Below are 18970 nucleotides of genomic sequence, written 5' to 3'. Positions count from 1 at the left end.
GGGTTTTGCTCGGTACACCCCTGATCCGAATCCCGTGAAGCTCGTGGAGGCGGAGGGGTTCGAATCCCACTCCTGACAAACTGTTGTGGGCCGGGGCTCGGTGGAGATAAACGTCCACTAGGTGGAGCAATAGAGCCGTCTCCCTCCGATCACCTGGAATTTAGGTCGTGACTCACAGACAACTCCGAAAGGTCACGGGTCACTTAAAGACCGTGATCGCCAATTCTCTGACGGCGTGGGGTAGGGTCAATAGCCAAATTTCAATATACCTAAGTACCCACGTCGTCAAATTACCGGGGAAGTCACACCCTCAACGGACTCTGTCGAACCGGGTCGCTCTAGCTATCTCGGTCCAGTGTAACCGAGCGGAATTACCAGAGTCGGTCGGACCCAATGACAACTTATCGGCCAAAACGGCCTCACTAATTCTCAATACCACTGTGCTGGGCCACTGGTAGAAAGTGACAGACAACGAGCTGGTACATTGAACAATTGGGGGTTTATTTCTCAGGGGGGCAGCGGGTGGGGGGGCACAAAGAGCAGAGTTATCCGAATATGCAGGAAAATGTACAATGAACAAAAGCACTTAACAATTCTACTTATCAGACTGGCGCGCCGCATACATGCGCTCACACACACACACACACACACACACACACACACACACACACACACACACACACACACACACGAAATGGACCCTGTGGGGTCTTTATTCTGTCCCTCAGCTCAGGAGGGAAAGGCGAGCTGGGGACCAGGGCTCAGCTTGTACCTGGTCGTCGGGGGGAAGGCACGCTCCACGATGCGGAACCTGAGAAAGGTCGTCGGTCCGATCCCCAGTCGCACGTGGGGGACTCGTGGTTCATGGCAGAGCTCCGGTGGTGAATCGTCGGGGTCCACAGAACTCCTCGTGCCACCGCCAACGACAACGACAACAACCACGACAACGACAACGACCTTCCGTCCACACCACTCCCGTTTTTCCACCAACCACACCTCAGAGCGTCTCTGGAACTTTATGGACCTCCTTCAGTGGGGAGGGGCCTTGGTCAGCACACCTCGCTGTTTGCCTCTAATTGGCCGGGATCCTACGGGCACAGCCTTCTTTGGCGGGGTTTCGGCTATGCCCGGAGAAAGCCGCCCCTCCCCTCCACGCGCATTTGAGGAAGGTGGATGGTGGTGAAGCCCCATTGCGTGTGGAACGTTCGTGGAAGCCGAGGACTGGGACCGCGAGCCTCCCTCTGGCAAGTCAAGGGATGAGCAGCCAACGGTGCTGATGGAGTGTGATGGGCAGGTGGTGAGATGTAATAACCTTCCTATAAAATAACTCATAGCACACACAAAATTCCCATTAGACAGAAGGAAGGATTCTAACTATAAACACATACTTATCGAAATAACTAAGCTTATGGACTGCTGTCTGTCTGTGTGCAAATGGCTTCCAGCTTCGTAACAATATGTACCTTTTGAATCTTGCATATAGTCATGTGCAACTTAACAGGATTGCATCCACAACAGCATCTTTTTATAATTCACACGTACTGCTAACAATAACTAAATTTTGTTTCAGGGCCGATTTTTGTGAAACAAATCGACAGCTGCTGTTGATTATTGCTATTCAATCCTGAAAAGTGGTTGATGGTGTAACTTTGTCAAGCTCTGGATTGTTCAATGTGTGAAAACTGCTGATTTTCATGTTTTTAACATTGCTTGTGTATGTTTTTAAGTTGAGCAGTAGCTTCTCTTCGTAATCACATGGGTTATTAAATTGCAAAACGGTTCACTTGAAAATTGTCAAAATTCCAATGTCGAGGAAGCGTGGTTTCTTAATGCATTGTGGAAACTCTAAATACCTGTAAGAAATGGCAAGTTGATCCCCACTCGGCAGCTTGTACGTGGGGATTTGTTTTTGAGTTTATACAAGCAGCTCAACCTCAGTTTATTTCTCCAGATCCACTTCTGCTGGATGAAGTATACCTGGTATTGCTGAAGGAGTCCAAATGAGTGTTCTCTAAATTGTTTGTCATGCTTTGTGTTCCACGATTTTTCTTTTTCAATCCCTTCGATTATGACCAAAAGTGGGGTCTATGATCCCCTCATATTGCCTTTCAAGAAGACTTATTGCACTTGGTGTTCAGGATATAGTTCTCATAACAGTTGTGATTGTAGCATTGGTGCTGGATGGTGTTGGGATGCTGGTGGAGGTTCCGTTTCAGCGCTGTGAGGCACGGATCGATGATGGAAAGTTGCACTACGATAACAGATGGTAACTACACTTTCTTTTTTTTTTAATTAAAAAGTCATACATGGCGTTGAGCAAGACAAACAGATTTATGACTTTGCCAGCAAGCGCAGAATTTTCTGTGTGTTTCCAGGTTCCACAAAAGCCAGCCTGTCTATCTGGACTCACGGGATTCCAGCAGGATCAGCTGTGTGATCAGCTCAGTTGGGACAAATGAGGTACAGAATTGTTTTCCCACTGCCATATGTGACATTTTACCTTGTGCTGCGTATATGCACTTTAACAGGCTGTTAGGAAGCTATTGTTATGCTTGCACACACAATAGGTTGTTATGTTGGCTTCTTTAATCCCATTCTGTATTCTTTGTCCTTTACTTGCTTTACTTCAAACATATCACCTGTCGTTCATGCACTGTATGCTGCAGACCACAGCAACAGGCAGCTTCATTTGCATATGTGTGCCATTCTGCATTCAAAACTCACGTCAATACCAAACAGACACTTACCAATACCTTCTCCAGACTCTGACCACAACGCTACTGCATTCCTACAACCACCACAGCAACTTTATAAAAATTCTTACATCAATCCAAGCTTGCTTACCTTTGCCACCAACCGCTATGATGCCCCAACCACCTCATCATTTCTCACCGCTATGACCCCTTAACCACCTCTCCATAACTCACCACAACAAACTCCGCCACAGAGGCCCACCTCTGCCCTGTGGAGATATCGAGGAACAATGGACTGCAGATGCTTGTGCTTGGGACGTTCTGGCGTATAGATGGAAGCGCAAGTATGTGTTAGAATCCGTTTAACATCGAATGGATAGCCCCTACGCTTCTCTCAATTACAGCCCCCATTTGGTGTTCAGCGCATGTTCATGGCCAGAGAGCGCCACCAGATACCTTCACCCCACTTTAAAGTCAGAGCTCCATCGCATGACCGAGTTCAGAAGTGAATGAGACCATTTCCGTTGCCGAGTCCTCACGTGGGCGGGGCCAACATTTGGGGACGCGTCCGTGCATCAATGGAGATGCTTGGGAACGTGTACTGCCCGTCCTGATCCGCCTTTAGGCTCCTCTCTCGCTAAACAACGATAAAATACCCTACAAGGGGGAGGAAAAAAGAGGGACGCTTTTGGCTCAGTCGGCGGTATGGGGGTTGAAGGCGGAGTTGAACAGGGGGAACGGAGCAGGCGGAGCGGAGCGCTGGGTGGGTGAGCGAATCAAGTGCCAGGCCGATCACAGTTATCCAACCATTAGCAGTGACACTGAGCTTAACAATGAAGTGTAAGGAAGTCGATCTTCTCACACGTTCTTCTTTGTTTTCCATCTCGTCTGCTGTTGACGCAAAAGAGCAATCAGTGAGGGCAAGTCCTGACAAACATTATTTTCAGACCAACCCCACAGACATGCACCTCTTTCCATTTTTCTTTTCTGTACTTCATCTGCATTTTACTGCACCTCATTGCACCCCTCATGTTGCACCTCCTCCGACCACGCACCAAGACACCCTCAGTTTTCCTCCTCCCCCTCCTAAGCGACTGGGAAGTGTTGGTCCGTCGGCCGTGCCAGGTACAATTGAAGTCACAAACACCTCGTCTGTTCTAATATTTCTTTACTCTATAATTTTCCTTAGGGTATGTTTCTGATGTCGCCTATTTTAGAAGAAGTTCTTCATATCAGTATCGTTCTGCACTTTGTGCTTTCTTGTTTTTTGTAAATATTTGCATGTCCTTTCTTTTCGTTTGTGGATAATTGTTTGTGTTATAAATGTATCGAACTCATCGTGTCTTTTCCCTATTGGTCCAGCAAAGTCCGCACACAGTATAGCTGAGAAGTTTTGCCCCACGTAAGTTGCTCTGATTAGCCGTTGTATACTCGCAGCTCCACTTGGCTGCACCTGATCTGGTAAGTTGGAGGACACATCGAGGGTCCAAGACCCCCCTTGGTGCAGCTGACCACACATAAGGTATCATGTGAAGTAGTGTAACCCTGTCGGATTGGCAGTACCAATCGGCGCTTGTGGTTGCTTAGCCACCTGCTGGCATGCGGAGTTATCTGTACCGGGTGTTCAGGAGGAACTCGAGTGCTTCCCCTTGGGGTAAAACTTGAACCCCTGATCCATAGCATTTTGGTGTCAGTAGTGGGATTCTGACCTGGGGGGGGGGCGACAAGCACACTCCCAAAATTATAAAGGAGTAGTTCAAGAAAATTTTAGCGAATTGTTTGTGCGGATTAGGGTGGACCAAGACAAGCTGGTCCAGGTGGCCATAGAAATGGTAGAGGAACCCATGGTCCAGGAGGGTAATGTAGAGGAAGAGGGGGCAGTCGGGGGCGCAGTGGAGGTGCCAACAGTCCTCGAGGAGCCCAGCCACAATTACTTGAAAAATGTGCTTCTGAAGGACCCCCCACTGCAGCAGGGTAGATTCGCACCAATGATGTAGGACGATGGGTTGGCTGCGCTGGCATCGTTAAGCACCAACCAATTGGCAGTGATGATTCAACAGATGGTGACCATGTTCAGAGAAATAGCTTCCGGTAAGGCGACATGGTTTAGCAAGTGGAGTGAGGGGGCTACAGACGAGCAGAGGTTAGCCATAATTCTGGCGGATTGTAAGGCTGAATGCAAGGCCAGAATGGAGACTTGTCTGTCTGGACAGGCAAAAAGGGTGAGAGGTCAGGTGAGCATGGAGGCAAAAAACAAAGCCTGGGCAGGCAGGAACTGGTCTGGCAGACCCTGGAAGTGCGTTGGGATGTGAGGAATGGGAAAAGAATGTGAGATGCGTGTGGGATGTGCAGCATGTAATGGCGTCTGGTCAGGTGAGTGGAAAATCAGAGAGAACACCAAGACCAGCGCCATTACGGGTAAGGGAAGAGGTAGAGCCATGGGAGAGCAGGATAGAGATGGATAGTTGTATGAGGCCGGAACATGAGATAGAAAATTTATTTTTTGAGCCAGTATGTGGTAAGTTATTTAAAACAGAGGGATGTGAGGAGATCGGGGCATGTGTGTAAACAAATTCATGAAGGACCCACGTGACCCCACAGCTGTGCACATCCATGCAGTGGGTGGTGTTTCTTTATTGGATAGTGGAGCCGGTGGTGTTTCCCAATTGAATAGTGGAGCCGGCACTTGCCGAGGACGGGTACGTACCGCCCAATGGTACGAATAGGGAGTATGGGGTTGATAAGGAAATTCTCCATGGGGGTGTGTGTATGTGACTGAGTGAGGAGGCACTTGGGCGGTGTGCAAGTCCTGCCTGCCTGCCGTCCGATCTCACACCCAGACCGGCGGCAGTGAAAACGGGGCAGCTGTCTGGCCAGCCGCATGCTTTGGCATGTGGTGAGCAGACATTCCGTGTAAGCAGACGCTGCCCGACATGTGCTATCTGGCATGGGTGTGGAATACGTTCAGCGCGCGGTGAAGGATGAGCTGCCGTTTACATCCATGTCCATGACATGGGTGTGTGTGGCGGAAATTGAACTACTGTTTGGTGAGGTGTGCACCTTGATGTGCGCTGAACTCTTGGTGCGGGAGATTGAAGCTGCGTTCTCCGTGCAGGTCTGCATTGGTGCGTGCACATGTTGAACGGATGAAGGTATGGATGTTGTACCAGAGTGCATGGGTACGGTTCGTGTGGACCATGAGGAGATTGAAGGAACATGCAGGGGAGAGCCATCAATGACAGACGGTGTAGTTTTAAATTTAAAGATAAAGGCACTTCGACAAAGCATTGACTCAGGGGGTTGAACACTTATTTATGCAAGATATTTTAGTTTTTCATTTTGAATTAATTTGTAAAAATTTCTCAAAGCATGTTTCACTTTGTAATTAGGGGGTATTTTGTGTAGATCGGTGACAATTTTTTTTTAAATTAAATCCATTTTAATTTCAGGCTGTAACACAATAAAATGTCACTAAAGTCGAGGGGTGTGAATACTATTTGAAGGCACTGCAAGTTAACATTGTAGAAGTTCTTTATATGTTTTGTAAATATTTGTCCTTCATTCATTGTTCTTCACTGTGTCCTTCATTGTTCTTTGTAAATATTTGCATGTCCTTTTGCTTCACTTATTGTTATAAATTGTTTGTGTTATAAATGTACCAAGCTCGTAGAGTATTTTCCCGTATTGGTCCAGCAAAGTCCGCATGGAGTATAGCCGGGAAGTTCTGCCCCACGTAATTTGTTCTGATTAGCTGGTGCGTACTCACAACTCCACTCAGCAGCATCTGATCCATTGAGTTAATTGGAGTATGCATCAAGGCCACGAGACCCCCTTTGATGCAGCCGTCCACACGTAAGGTATCACGCGGTCATGTAAACCTGCTGGATTGGCAGTAGCAATTGGCGTTTGTGGTTGCTTATGCTTCAGTCACATTTGGCTCGGCGGCCATAGGGTCTAAAAAATCTACGGCCACCAGCAATTATAGGGCGGCCACAGTATTTCCACGGTCACACAATGTAGCAGTCACATATGTTCTTATTTTTCGGGTTTCCATACCTTGACCGAACCCAGTACCTGCAGAGCCTAGCAGCCGCATTGCTGAGGAAGTCGCCATTGCAAGGCTTCTTCTTATTCTTCTTCTTATTCTTCTTCCTCCTCCTCTTCTTCTTCCATTTTTATTCACGCGGCAGCCTGATTCAGCATTATCTTATAAAACAAGTAATCTATTATCATGTACATTTTTCTCCTCATTGATATAATTAATTAGTTCGGCAAAATGCGACCCGGAAACGATAAAAATGTTATCGCACAAAAAATTAACGGACATTATGGGACTAATAAATCGAGTTATTGGAAGTTAACTTCCGATAATAGTCCGATTAAAAAAGTAAACTTCGATAATGATCTGTTATCGGATTATCGCTTTTGTGCCCAACATTGGTGGCAAACACCTATACTCATATCTCTAGCGGTAGTGCACGGTCGACGCAGACTGCCACGGAGGCCATACGTAGGACGCACGGCGGGCGTAGGGGGAACCGTGCGTCGACCCTGCGTTGCCCGCAGGTAGTCACACAGACTGCAAGGCCACCGTACGTTGAACACAAGGACGCTTTAGAACTACCCTACGGCGACCGTGGAAATAGTGCGGCCGCCGTAATTTTTTGGGGGTTGGAAAAATTCATTTTTCATTGATAAGAGCTTACGGCAGCCGCATGAATAACGCAAGCCCACCGTACGCCCTACGTACGGTCGACGTGGAACACATTTACGTCATGGCTACGGCTTGTCGAATTGCTACGGCCAACCTAGAAATGAAAAAAGTTATAACTCCGCGCTCTAATTCCACGGAGACCCCTACGGCCTATAAAAGATAGCCATACGGCGTAGGGCCACCCTGAGGTCACCTCAGAAACTCTGCAGCCGCCGTACATTTCTGTCAATTCAGGAGGGGTACGGCCGCCGTATCCTAGCCGTAGAGCAAATGTGACTCATGCTTTAGCAACGCACTGGCGTGCAGAGGTATCCATGCCAGGTGGCCTCAAGACCTAGTGTTCGGGAGGAACTCGAGCACTTCCCCTCATGGCGAAACTCAAACTCCGGATCCGTAGCAATATTTCAACTGTATTTGAGTAAGTACCTGGAAGCATCGGGGATAAAGGGTGCATGAACATTGGTAGGAATGGTGTTGTGGTCGTTGGGGTGTCCCAGTTGCTTGCAATGAATCTGATGAACCACATCAAAGTGGCCACCACAGCCAGCCATTTTGGAAGTCCCCATTGGGTCTTGGGCCTGTTTTACTTCATTACCTGCTGCAATGGGGTGCCAGAGATGACCGGGTGCACATGCTAATGCAGTGCCTAACGTCTGATACCCCAATTAGCAGTTTGAGCGGAGGTCGCCCGATGCAGGCACAGTTCTTATGGCGCTACTCGCCACACAATTATTCCTATACCAAACAGTTCAGCGATCAAAGCTACCCGAATCGCACAGAGACCAGGTTCATGTGCAGGGGCGTTTTTTAAAGAAGAAGAAGCATGTGTGAGGGAATACAAGATGAAGCAATAACAATTCTTTACAAGAACTATTTATATCCCCATTATGTATCCTGTGTATTGTACATTCAGAAGAACTTAATTATATAAGCCAGAGTGCCTCACTCATTCCATGGGAAGACACAGAAAGAGTCGCACAAGACACAAAGGAATATCGGAGCGGCGCATGCCGCAAATCCCCACTGAAAAATTGTTGCCTCTGGTGGGAACAGTTTATGCCACACGGCGCTAATAGGCTTAGCCGGCGTTGGAGATGAGGACTCTCTACCCACATGTTTGACACATTATCTCTCATGGGGATTACGTTATACTTCATCCAACATGTATTCTGAAATAACTATTCTCATCTATTCCCCATTTTACCCCCAAGGCCAGATCCATAACACGATTGTATCCATCTCTCAGCTGCAATTACTTTGGAATACTTTGGAGAATTACTGAAGAGAACTAGAATGGGCACTCGGTAGAGCACATACCTTCGCCTCCGCTACTTTTTTGTTCTTGGCATAAGAGTGGGGGGAACAGAACAGTGAACATTTTGGTGTTGGTTTCATGCAAATCGGCTTTGATTTGACCGTGTTATGACAAAAACCGCATATTTTGAAAGGTCGTGACTCCACTGACCTTTGACCCCCAACCGCTAACAAGGTTAATGACGTAATTGTGTCATGTCGCCCATCACAAGATTGAGCAATGAATTCTGAACATTTTGGCATCGGTTGCATGCCAATTAGATCAAAATTTACCGCGCTATGGTAAAAATATGAATTTGACCTTTCCGTGACCTTGACCTTTGACCCGATCGCTCCCAAAATCTAATCAAATGTTCCTTGGATAATAACCCATCATCCCACCAAATTTCAAGCGATTTGGTTTAATACTTTCTGAGTTATGCGAATAACAAACAAACACACACACACACACATTAACAAATAAATAAATAAACAAATACACAGCGACCAATACATAACCTTTCGCAGAATGCGAAGGTAACTAGAAGGGCACTCGGTAGAGAATGTACCTCCACCACGTAATGCCTGATCCATGAGAACATATCGGGCCCAATACATTTTTAAAATATCATGTTATACAGTACTATATCGTTTTTGACCCTATCTCTCAATGGGGAAGAATCACTTTAAAAATTAAATAATCCTCCTATCTGGATCCGGTTTCTGATCTTCACCAAAATTGAATCAATTCCTCATCCCCGTCCCATCGCGTCCCATGTTCCCAATTCCCCATGTTCCCCGTCCTATCCCTCTCCCTTCCACAGATCTCCGAATGTCGAGCTGTTCCCCACTGTTTTGTCCTTACCACTCCTTCCCCTCTTGTCTCATACCCCCCCCCCTTTGCTGTGCGTTGTGTGTTAGCTCTCACCACGAGCCTTGACAAGGTATACAACAAGGACAAATGTGTCCACGAGCAGCGTCCTAAAGGTTTTGTCGGCTAAAAAAAAAAAAATTAAAATAAAAAAAAAAACAACAACAACAACTTCCGATATTTCGTCACGTGCCTTGATTAAGCCAATAGCCAAAAGCGTCATAATGTATTTACGTATTTACGAAATAAATAATGTATTTACGAACTTACAATACGATAAATGGAATAATCTTTAAATAGTAACGTGAACTTTTTGAAACTTTAAAGCAAATGTCTGAATATATTTAAAAGTTCATGATAGACGCTCTCAAAAGGCACCGTCTATGTGAGAATGCGTACATGTGCTCAGTATTTAAGGAGATCCGGATCTTGTATATACAAGAGGCGAGTCCGAGAGATTAAGGTTTTGTCTTCACAAGAAGAAGAACAACGCCGAGCTCTCAATGCGCAGCGTTCGCTACGCAAGACCCTGCTAAAAAACAAAACAAAAAAATCATTTCTTCCGTGTCACACACCAAACATGTCCACCAACTTTTATCTAAATCAGTCCACAACTTTTTGAGATATCGTGCTATATATCGTTTTTCGCTCGATCTCTCTGGTGAAGAATCGCTTAAAAAATTCTAGTAGCCAGATCCAGATCCCGATCTTCACCAAAATTTAATCAGTTCGTCCTTGTCACACACCAAACCTGTCCACCAAATATCATCCGAATCCGTCCACAACTTTTTGAGATATCCTGCACACAAATAAACAGATAAGAAGAAGACATCGTGCAGAGCATGATACTTGCAAAATTCATAAAACAAATTTGACCTCAAAAATAATTTGTGGTTGAATTCGATGATCAAATATGCATCTCCTCTTCAAATCTCAAGTGAATCGGATGAAAATGGACAATTTTAGAAATCTGGCCAATGTTGACCTTTTGGCCTATGTGGTTGAATGTTGACTTGTGTTCTTATCTTGACCAATGTTGGTTGAAAACCTCAAAAATAATTGGTGGTTGAATTCAATGACCAAATATGCATCTCCTCTCCAAATTTCAAGTGAATCGGATGAAAATTGATAATTTTAGAAATTCGGCCTATGTTGACGTTTTGGCCTATGTGGACCTCAAAAATAGTTGGTGGTTGAATTCAGTGACCTGATATGAAAATTCTCTTCAAATTTCAAGTCAATGGGATGAAAATTGAGGATTTTAGAAATTTCACCTAAGTCCTTAACCTTTGGACTGAGTATGTTGACCTTTTGACCTCAAACAATAGGCTTCTCCCTTATGACAAACTCTACCATGTGGTGAAGATCAGTTTAAAATTGTGACCAGTCGGCGACAGACAGACTCGACTGACCAATACTTGAAAAATCTTCGATTTTGCAAGTAACAAACAGACAGAGGGGTGAAAACATAACCTCCTTCACCTTCGGTGGTGGAGGTAATTACTTCGGATTACTTGGGAGAAGTGAATTCTTGTGGAATTCGTTTTCTGTAAGGCCCACGTGGCTGTGCTTGGATAGGGTTGTGGAGTAGCGGCTGAAACCCGAATCCTATCCAGGTTCCTCTTGATGACTTCATCTTTGGTTTTTGCTTCTTTGGGTTCCTTCTTGGTCTTCTGTTTGATTACTATTTATGGCTACCCTGTATACGTTTCCATAATTATTTCCAAGACCATGTCGAAAGTATTGTTGCGGTTCTGGAAACCGCATGCCTCAAAGGCAATGACACCCAACATACAGTGATCCCCAGACAGTTATTTCATAAGTATACATGCAGTTAGACCGTTCCCTCATGTCAAATGGGTAAACGGGACGAAATGCGTTGTGTGTCTCATAGTTTGGTCTGATTATATATCTTTCTTCCTTTCCGCCGCTGTGGTACGAATGAATGTCCTCGCGGAGGCCAAAAGAAGCATCAACCACACGATGGAAAAACCCTCCGCTGCAAGAATACGGTGTCCAGGGGAATAGTAGAACCATACATGAAATCCCAACACTGTACAGGACGTGCGCGACGCACTGTTTTCAACCCTGATTTATATCCAATCCTTTCCTTCAATCCATTACACAGATCAGGGCCGGCACCGCGCTCAGGCAGTCGCCTGTGAGGATCACCACTGTGATAAATAACTGTATGCACGATAGCAGACTCGCGCACAGCCCCATGATAATTACCATCACACTGTACGGGGCACGCATAGCGCACCTCTTCATTTGGGTCTGTTACCTGATTACAAGGGCATTTAACCATCAACCTTTGCTCGCCACCTCGGCCACCAATATCTTCCCGCACATCTGCCTCGATGCAGCCGCAACCAAGCAGAGGCGCAGATGCATGGCCCAGATCACTCAGGCCGTGTGGCATGCCATGAAGCGGGCACATTGTCTGGCGCGGCCCTCGGCCGTGCTGAGAGCACAGCCCAGGAGTTCGGTGCGGGGTGATTCATGTCACGGTGTTCGAAGCAAGACAGTTCCACAGCTCGGTGATGTCTCGCCCGATGCACCAATGAGGCCGCTTCCAGCCATGGGAGCAGGGCAGCGCAGGGCTCGGGCCCAATCGGAGTGCATGATTCGGGTGACGACGCATCACTTTGAGGTGGCGCCCCGCCCTGCACCGCAGGACCTATAAAGGATGGATCGCGAAGCCGTCCGTCGCCATCTTCTTCTTTGTCTGGCCTTGGTTCGATCTCTGCATTCGCCTGCTGCGCCACCAGTCCCGTCTGCCACTCCGCCCACTCGCTCTCGATCTCCGCCTTCCTATCTCTGGAATCCCGACATTCGCCATCTGGATCCGCCTACTCCATCTGCCTGTCTCTCGATCATTGACTTCACGTGCTGGCTCCACCTAACGTTCTCCCTCATGCCTGATGGTGTTGCCCATTCTCTGGACCGGTGTACACGCTGTGCCATCACCGTAAACATGCAGGAGACGACGCGTCAGCTCCCAAGAAGGGATCACACGGCGGAGCGTCCCCCCAAAACGTACTGGGTAGCGCAGTCGGTCAACCGTGCAAGGTATTATGAGACCGTGAGCCTCATCTCCTTTCTTCTAATTAACTCCTCTTTATCGGGGTGTGTGTGTGTGTGTGTGTGTGTGTGTGTGTGTGTGTGTGTGTGTGTGTGTGTGTGTGTGTGTGTGTGTGTGTGTGTGTGTGTGTGTGTGTGTGTGTGTGTGTGTGTGTAATGGCGCCAGTCCTAGCTTTAAGTTAAGATTGAAGAAGATATATCGGTATAAGTCTGCTCTGTATCTGCATTTGTAAGTTGCTTGCCTTGCTGTCGCACCACACATTTCTTACTGACCCTGCTTGCACACAACAATAAATCTATTCATTGTGCCAAATATTTTTCCTCGCCTGCCTGTTAATAAATTATTAGTGGAAATGTTCCCAGCTCCTTTTTGTCTTTTCTTTCATTGATCCAACATGCTCTGTATCCTAGCCTAGCCGGGACTTTATTCCCAATGATCCGTTCTTCTAACCGGTACGTCCTTGGCAGTGTCGCTCGCCTGCATCTGACCCGGTAAGGTGACCCGGTTCAGACAAGGCGTTCTGAGGGCGTGTCCCCCGGTAATTAGGTCACATGATTAATGAGGTAACCGGTTTAGACTGAGGACTCTCGGTCATGTGGTTGAGTTATTGGCATTCACCGTCGATTAGCGACCCGCCGCGTCACAAAGTTATCCGTGTGCGACGGCCTGCGATTCCGGAGAGTCTGGTGGGAACCCGAGATAGCTTCCCCCTCCTCGTGGTTTTCTCACCCCGACTTCAGATCTGCAACAGTATATAACATCCTGGTGATGTCCTTCACTAGCTGCACTGTTCTCCTTCCACCTCCCACCACCCCTCTCCCAAGTGAAAATGAAGTTGAGAAACTGATTGAATGAATGTAGTGTTGATATACTTGGTGTACAAAACATTAGGAACACCTTCCTAATATTGAGTTGCACCCCCTTTTTCCTTCAGAACAGCCTCATTTCATCAGGGCATGGACTCTACAAGGTGCTGAAAGCATTACACTAGTATGTTGGCCCATGTTGACTCTTCCCACAGTTGTGTCAAGTTGGCTGATGGTGGATCTCTACTCCGAATAGCTCGTTCCATCTCATCCCACAGATGCTCAATTCGATTCAGATCTGGTGACTGGGCAGACCACTGCAGTAAGCTGAATTCACTGTCATGTTCGTGGAACCTTTCCTGGACAATCCTTGCCTTGTGGCATGGGGCATTATCCTGCTGAAGAAATCTATTTGCAGATGGATACACTGCTGCCATGAAGGGATGCACCTGATTGGCAATGATGTTCAGATATCCTGTGGCATTCAAACGTTGCTCCACTTTTATCAAGGGTCCCAATGTGTGCCATGAAAACACACCCCACAGCATCACACCACCACCACCAGCCTGTAATGTTGACACACGGCATGATGGATGCATGTACTCGTGTGGTTTTTCTCCATAACCTAGTCCTCCCATCAGCGTGAAACAGCAGGAACCGGGATTCATGAGACCAGGAAATGTTTTTCCAATCCTCCGGTGTCCAGGGCTTTCGTTCCTTAGCCCACTGCAACTGCAGATTCTTGTTTTTTGCTGAAAGAAGTGGAAATCTGTACGGTTGTCTGCTGCCATACCCTATTCGTGTCAAGGTACGACGAGTTTTGCATTCTTTTATGGGTCTTTTGGCACCAATGTTGTATTGGACTGTCAGTTGACTAACTTTAGCCCGTCTGTTGCTCTGCACAATTCATGTCAGTCTTCGTCTTCGTCTTCCGTATGGCAGCTTAGCTGCCGGGGTAGCTATCATTTCTCGGAAGCGCGACTGTGTCACTGAAGCAGTGCCCCTCTACCAGTACACACTGGAACTCATTTTGCCGACCTCGGAAGGATGACAGGCTGAGTCAACCCCCTGGTGTATTAATTCAGCAGCCAACGGGGCTTGAAATCAGAACCCAAGGATCGCAAGCCGCCACCCTAACCACTAAGCCAACACCAGGCTACATGTCAGCCTCCTTTGGCCCCTTTCATCAATGAGCCGTTTTCAACCACTGGCCTGCCGTTGGCTGGATGTCCTTTGGGTGGTGGAACATTCATAATCCACATGGGAAACTGTTGAGCGTGAAAAACCCAGCAGCGTTGCAGTTCTTGACACACTCAAATCGGTGCACCTACTACCATACCCCGTTCAAAGGCACTTAAACCTTTTGTCTTGCCCATTCACCCTCTGAATGGCACACACACAATCCACGTCTCAATCGTCTCAAGGCTTAAAAATCCCTCTTTAATCTGTCTCCTCCCTTTCATCTACACTGAAGTGGATTTAACAGGTGCAATCAATAAGGGATCACGGCTTTCACCTGGATTCACCTGATCAGTCTGTTTCATAGAAAGACCAAGTGTTCCGAATATTTTGTACACTGAGTGTGGTGCAGGCATGGCATGATGGACCAAATGGCCTCCTCATGCCTCAAAGTTCCTTGTTTGCAAGTTATTTCCGATTTCAGTGACAGTTTGGCATAGAGCAAGCAGGGTACCCAAATTCCTCGTTGATTCATTTGCTTTTGTATGTTATTAATATACTGTACTTCATTACAGGTTGCTTAGTTGATCATTAAAGCCACATTTGCACTGCAAGGGGGGGGAAAGGAAAAAATACGACTTGAGAAATAAAACAAGTGTGTGCAATTGAGATTGATTCCTTTAATGAGAAAAGGGATCCATATTAAAATGTGCATTGAAACCCTCAGAGGTTGTTCACAAACACCAAAGTCACATTTATTATAATGGTTGATTATATATACACACGTATAATACAAGTGTGTCTATTTGCTAAACAGTCGTTATTTGATAATTTCAAGCAGGAATGTTGTGTTGTCAGAAAACCCATAGCACTGATGTGAAAATGCTAAGCAGGGATTTGATCCTGACGGACCACTTTGCACCAGGATGGTTTTTATTTATTTATTTGTTTATATATTCGAATGCAGCTTGTGGCTGCTTGGCTGCATCATTTTCTGGGGGCACAGCTGTGCCGCTGATGTGTTGTGTGCTGATAGTGCAGCTGTGCCGTGTGCTGATACCAGCACACTGTTACTCATTTTGCCGACCTCAGAATGATGACAGGCTGAGTCAATCCTACCTGGTGTTAAATCAACAGCCCAATGGGCTTGAACTTAAGATCCTAGAATCTTTGCCAAGCACCTTAACCGTGAAGCCAACACCAGGCCTACCAGGATGGTGGTGATGGCTTTCAAAATAAATAAATTAAACTCTACCCATGTTATAAATCTCTCTTTTGTCATTTTGTTTTGTGTACAGGTATGGGTACGAAAGACTACTGACAGCACCAAAATTCGAGTGTACCTCTCTCAACTACAACGTGGAAAGTACTCTATTTGTAGCAGGCCTACTCCCTGAATACTATCCCACTGAGTTGGGCTGAGCTCTATCCCTGCAGTGTCATTGGATGTTCATTATGGGGTTTTGGCTTTGAGGTGTCATCGACATGGAAGTTGAGGCATGCGGGTGAGGTTGTGATGTTTAGATGCGTAACATACCTGTTGCCTTTTTGTTGGGATTGGACTGTTTGTGGTCATGACCTACATTGTGTTTTGAAGTTTGGCGGGCATTCTGTGTACAATTTTGAGAAATATTTTCGACATCAAATGGAAGAATTTTGTACTTTTTTAAATCTCTAACTTGTTTGACATGAGTTTTAAATGAAGATCAAATGGAACGAGGAATTCTTTTGCATTTTCTGGAAGAGAAAACAAATGAACAATTTTGGTTATCTCGTCTTGCCCGTTGTCAGTATCGCGTTTACTAAAGCCACCTGATACCATTAATGTACATATTGTTGTTTAAAATCAAGGTGTTCAACATGACCAAACATGGCTGCAATGAATTATTCTCTGGTCAGCCTGTTCATTTTAAATTTGATTTTGTCAATTTCATTCTCGTTTTATTTTTTGCTGCCTTTATGTTTACTTATTTGTTTTTGTTCACACTTTAGCCTACAATACTTTATGCCACTTTTTCCTGGCTGAACGGCCACTAAGATAAGAATGAGTCTTGCATTTCCTGGCCTTGGCTGGGATGTTTAGAGTTGTCGAACCTCATCTGTTATGGAGTCTTACTTTTTGATTTTTCGCTACAGTACTGACAAATCACTCCCTAATGTCTGGGTGAATACGAGGTCCAAAGGAAAAGAAACTTTGTCTGCAATGTTTGCTAAAATGCTGTTTACTTTTCTCGTTTTGGATTTAACTGCTGATGTAGTCCCAAATTCCTAAGAAGGAATAGCAGGGTACACACACCACGTCGTGAACTTCTTCGTCTTTATGTAGCACATGGCTGCGGGGTAACGTCATTGGCTGAGTGTGCGGCTGTGCCACTGATGCAATGCCCTCTGTAGGTTTGGGCAGGAATTTGTAATTTGGCCAGGGTACCGGCGATAACTCGCCTACTCATGAGATCTTTAACATCCACCAACTAATGCCGGCAGATGGGATGCCAGTTTAACTCCATCTGAGGGACGGCACACACAATGATGAATCACCCTGCTTGTGAAGTACCAGAATGGCAGTTTATAGCTGGGCCAAGATTCAAAGCCAGGCGAGTGTGTGCCCCCCCCAGGCCACCCTGCCAGCTGTCATGAACTTTTTCCACCGCTAAGAACCAACCCCAGACTCTTGCAGGGTGCTGTAGGTTCGGGCAGGAATCTGGGATTATTCCAGACTGCTGGCACATGATGGTCGAATTCTGCAAAAGACACCATGACATCGTTATCATCTACCAGCAAATGTGAAGACAGAATGCTCAGCTTAACATCTTTTCAAAGGTTTGCGCACTCGTCATTGCTGTGCCTTACTTGTGTAGTATCAGGGGAAAACTTGTTTTTTTTATCATTTGTTTTCGATGGTGTCTTTCGGCTCTGAAGGAGTCTATACACATTACATGACAAAATGAGCAATTATAAGGGCATTGCAAAGCTCCGGAAATAATTGATAGGATTTTGATTCCTGTGGGTAGTGGCATGGTGTTGAGGACTATCGACTGGCATACCCCATAGGTTGTGGGTTCAAATTTAACTTGAAACAGCAGTATTAAAAATAGGGCCACCTGGGCCAGTATCTTTTTTTGACCTAGATTTTTGAAGGAATTTACGTGATTTTCCAATTTTTTTTTTTCTTCCAAGTCCACCATTTTGACACACTTCCTGTCATGCGATCGGCATTACCTCCACAATTTAACATCACGACCCTCTCCTAATGTTGTAACCCATATTTGGTGGTATTCTGACTGGTGGATCTGGAGAAGAAGATTTTTAAAGGAATTAATGCGATTTTTCCAAAAAGTTGATTAAGTCGGCCATTTTGACACACTTCCGGTCACATGATAGGAAAGTCTGGCAATTTAACATTCCTACCCTGGCCTAATGTTGTACCCTAAATTTGGTAGCGTTCTGACTGGTGAATCTGGAGAAGAAGATTTTGGAAGGAATTTGCGGGACTGCCATTTTGACACACTTCCGGTCAAGTGATTGGCATTGCCTCTGCAATTCAACATGCCTACCCTGGCCTAATGTTGTAAACTAAATTTGGTAGTATTCTGATTGTTGGGTCGAGAGAAGAAGATTTTTGAAGAAATTTTTACTAAGCCGACTATTTTGACCAACTTAAAGTCTGGTGGCCAGAATGAGCTTTGCAATTCCTGTTACCAGTCGCAAGAGGAACGTTGCTGCCAAATTTCAGCTGGATCGGCCCAGAGGTTTGGCCAGAGAAGTCGAAAACGGAGACGGACGGATGGTGCGCTATGACAATACCTTATCTGGAATGTAAATTCCAGGTAATTAAAAATTGTACGCTCAGCTTCTGGGAACTGGTGTCATTTCAGAAAAAAATATTAGACTTTATTAAAAACATAGCCAGCCACGACTAACCGCAGACTGAGTATTCCATCTGTTCTGGCTGATCTGAATTGTGTGGTGAAAGTACACTCTTAATGATCTCAAGTGGGGACCCTTGCCCATACCTTAAAGTGGACATGAAACAAATGCCGATGATTGGTTCAATCCATGGACAAACATCTGGGCAATACATATGTCGAATAGCTTATGCTTGAAGAATGCACCGACTTTTGCTGCCGTTTTGTTTTGTTTGAAATCCTAAATTATTCTTAAGCTTCTTTACATCAAATGTGTGAACATACCAGAGGTGCCAGACATACCAGATTTTTTTTGCTTCTGAACATACCAGAGGTGCCAGACATCAACCAAAAATCAAATTTCTGCTTTTGTTTTGATTATTCGGTTATCAAAGGGACTCCTTGAGGGGTTACTTTCTCCCTT

At 45.8% G+C, this 18970-nt stretch overlaps 1 protein-coding gene across 5 annotated transcripts in view; it reads left to right on the top strand.

The window, feature by feature from the left end:
* The window catches only part of SUDS3 (SIN3A corepressor complex component SDS3), a 43059-nt gene extending 26531 nt beyond the window's left edge, over positions 1 to 16528 (top strand). For all 5 annotated transcript variants that reach the window (XM_085897618.1, XM_085897620.1, XM_085897621.1 and 2 more), the window contains 3 exons: positions 2170 to 2266; positions 2376 to 2460; positions 15940 to 16528. In XM_085897618.1, coding sequence (XP_085753744.1) covers positions 2170 to 2266; positions 2376 to 2460; positions 15940 to 16038 — 281 coding nt within the window. In that variant the 3' untranslated portion in view covers positions 16039 to 16528. The remainder of the gene's footprint in view (positions 1 to 2169; positions 2267 to 2375; positions 2461 to 15939) is intronic.
* Positions 16529 to 18970: the final 2442 nt, after the last annotated feature.

Source organism: Eptatretus burgeri, chromosome 10 (genome assembly GCF_056783735.1).
Source record: "Eptatretus burgeri isolate ZD-2024b chromosome 10, Ebu_testis_v1, whole genome shotgun sequence".
Taxonomy (NCBI): Eukaryota; Metazoa; Chordata; class Myxini; order Myxiniformes; family Myxinidae; genus Eptatretus; species Eptatretus burgeri.
The sequence above is the reverse complement of the archived record's forward strand: the minus strand, read 5'-3'. Positions and strand labels throughout refer to the sequence as shown.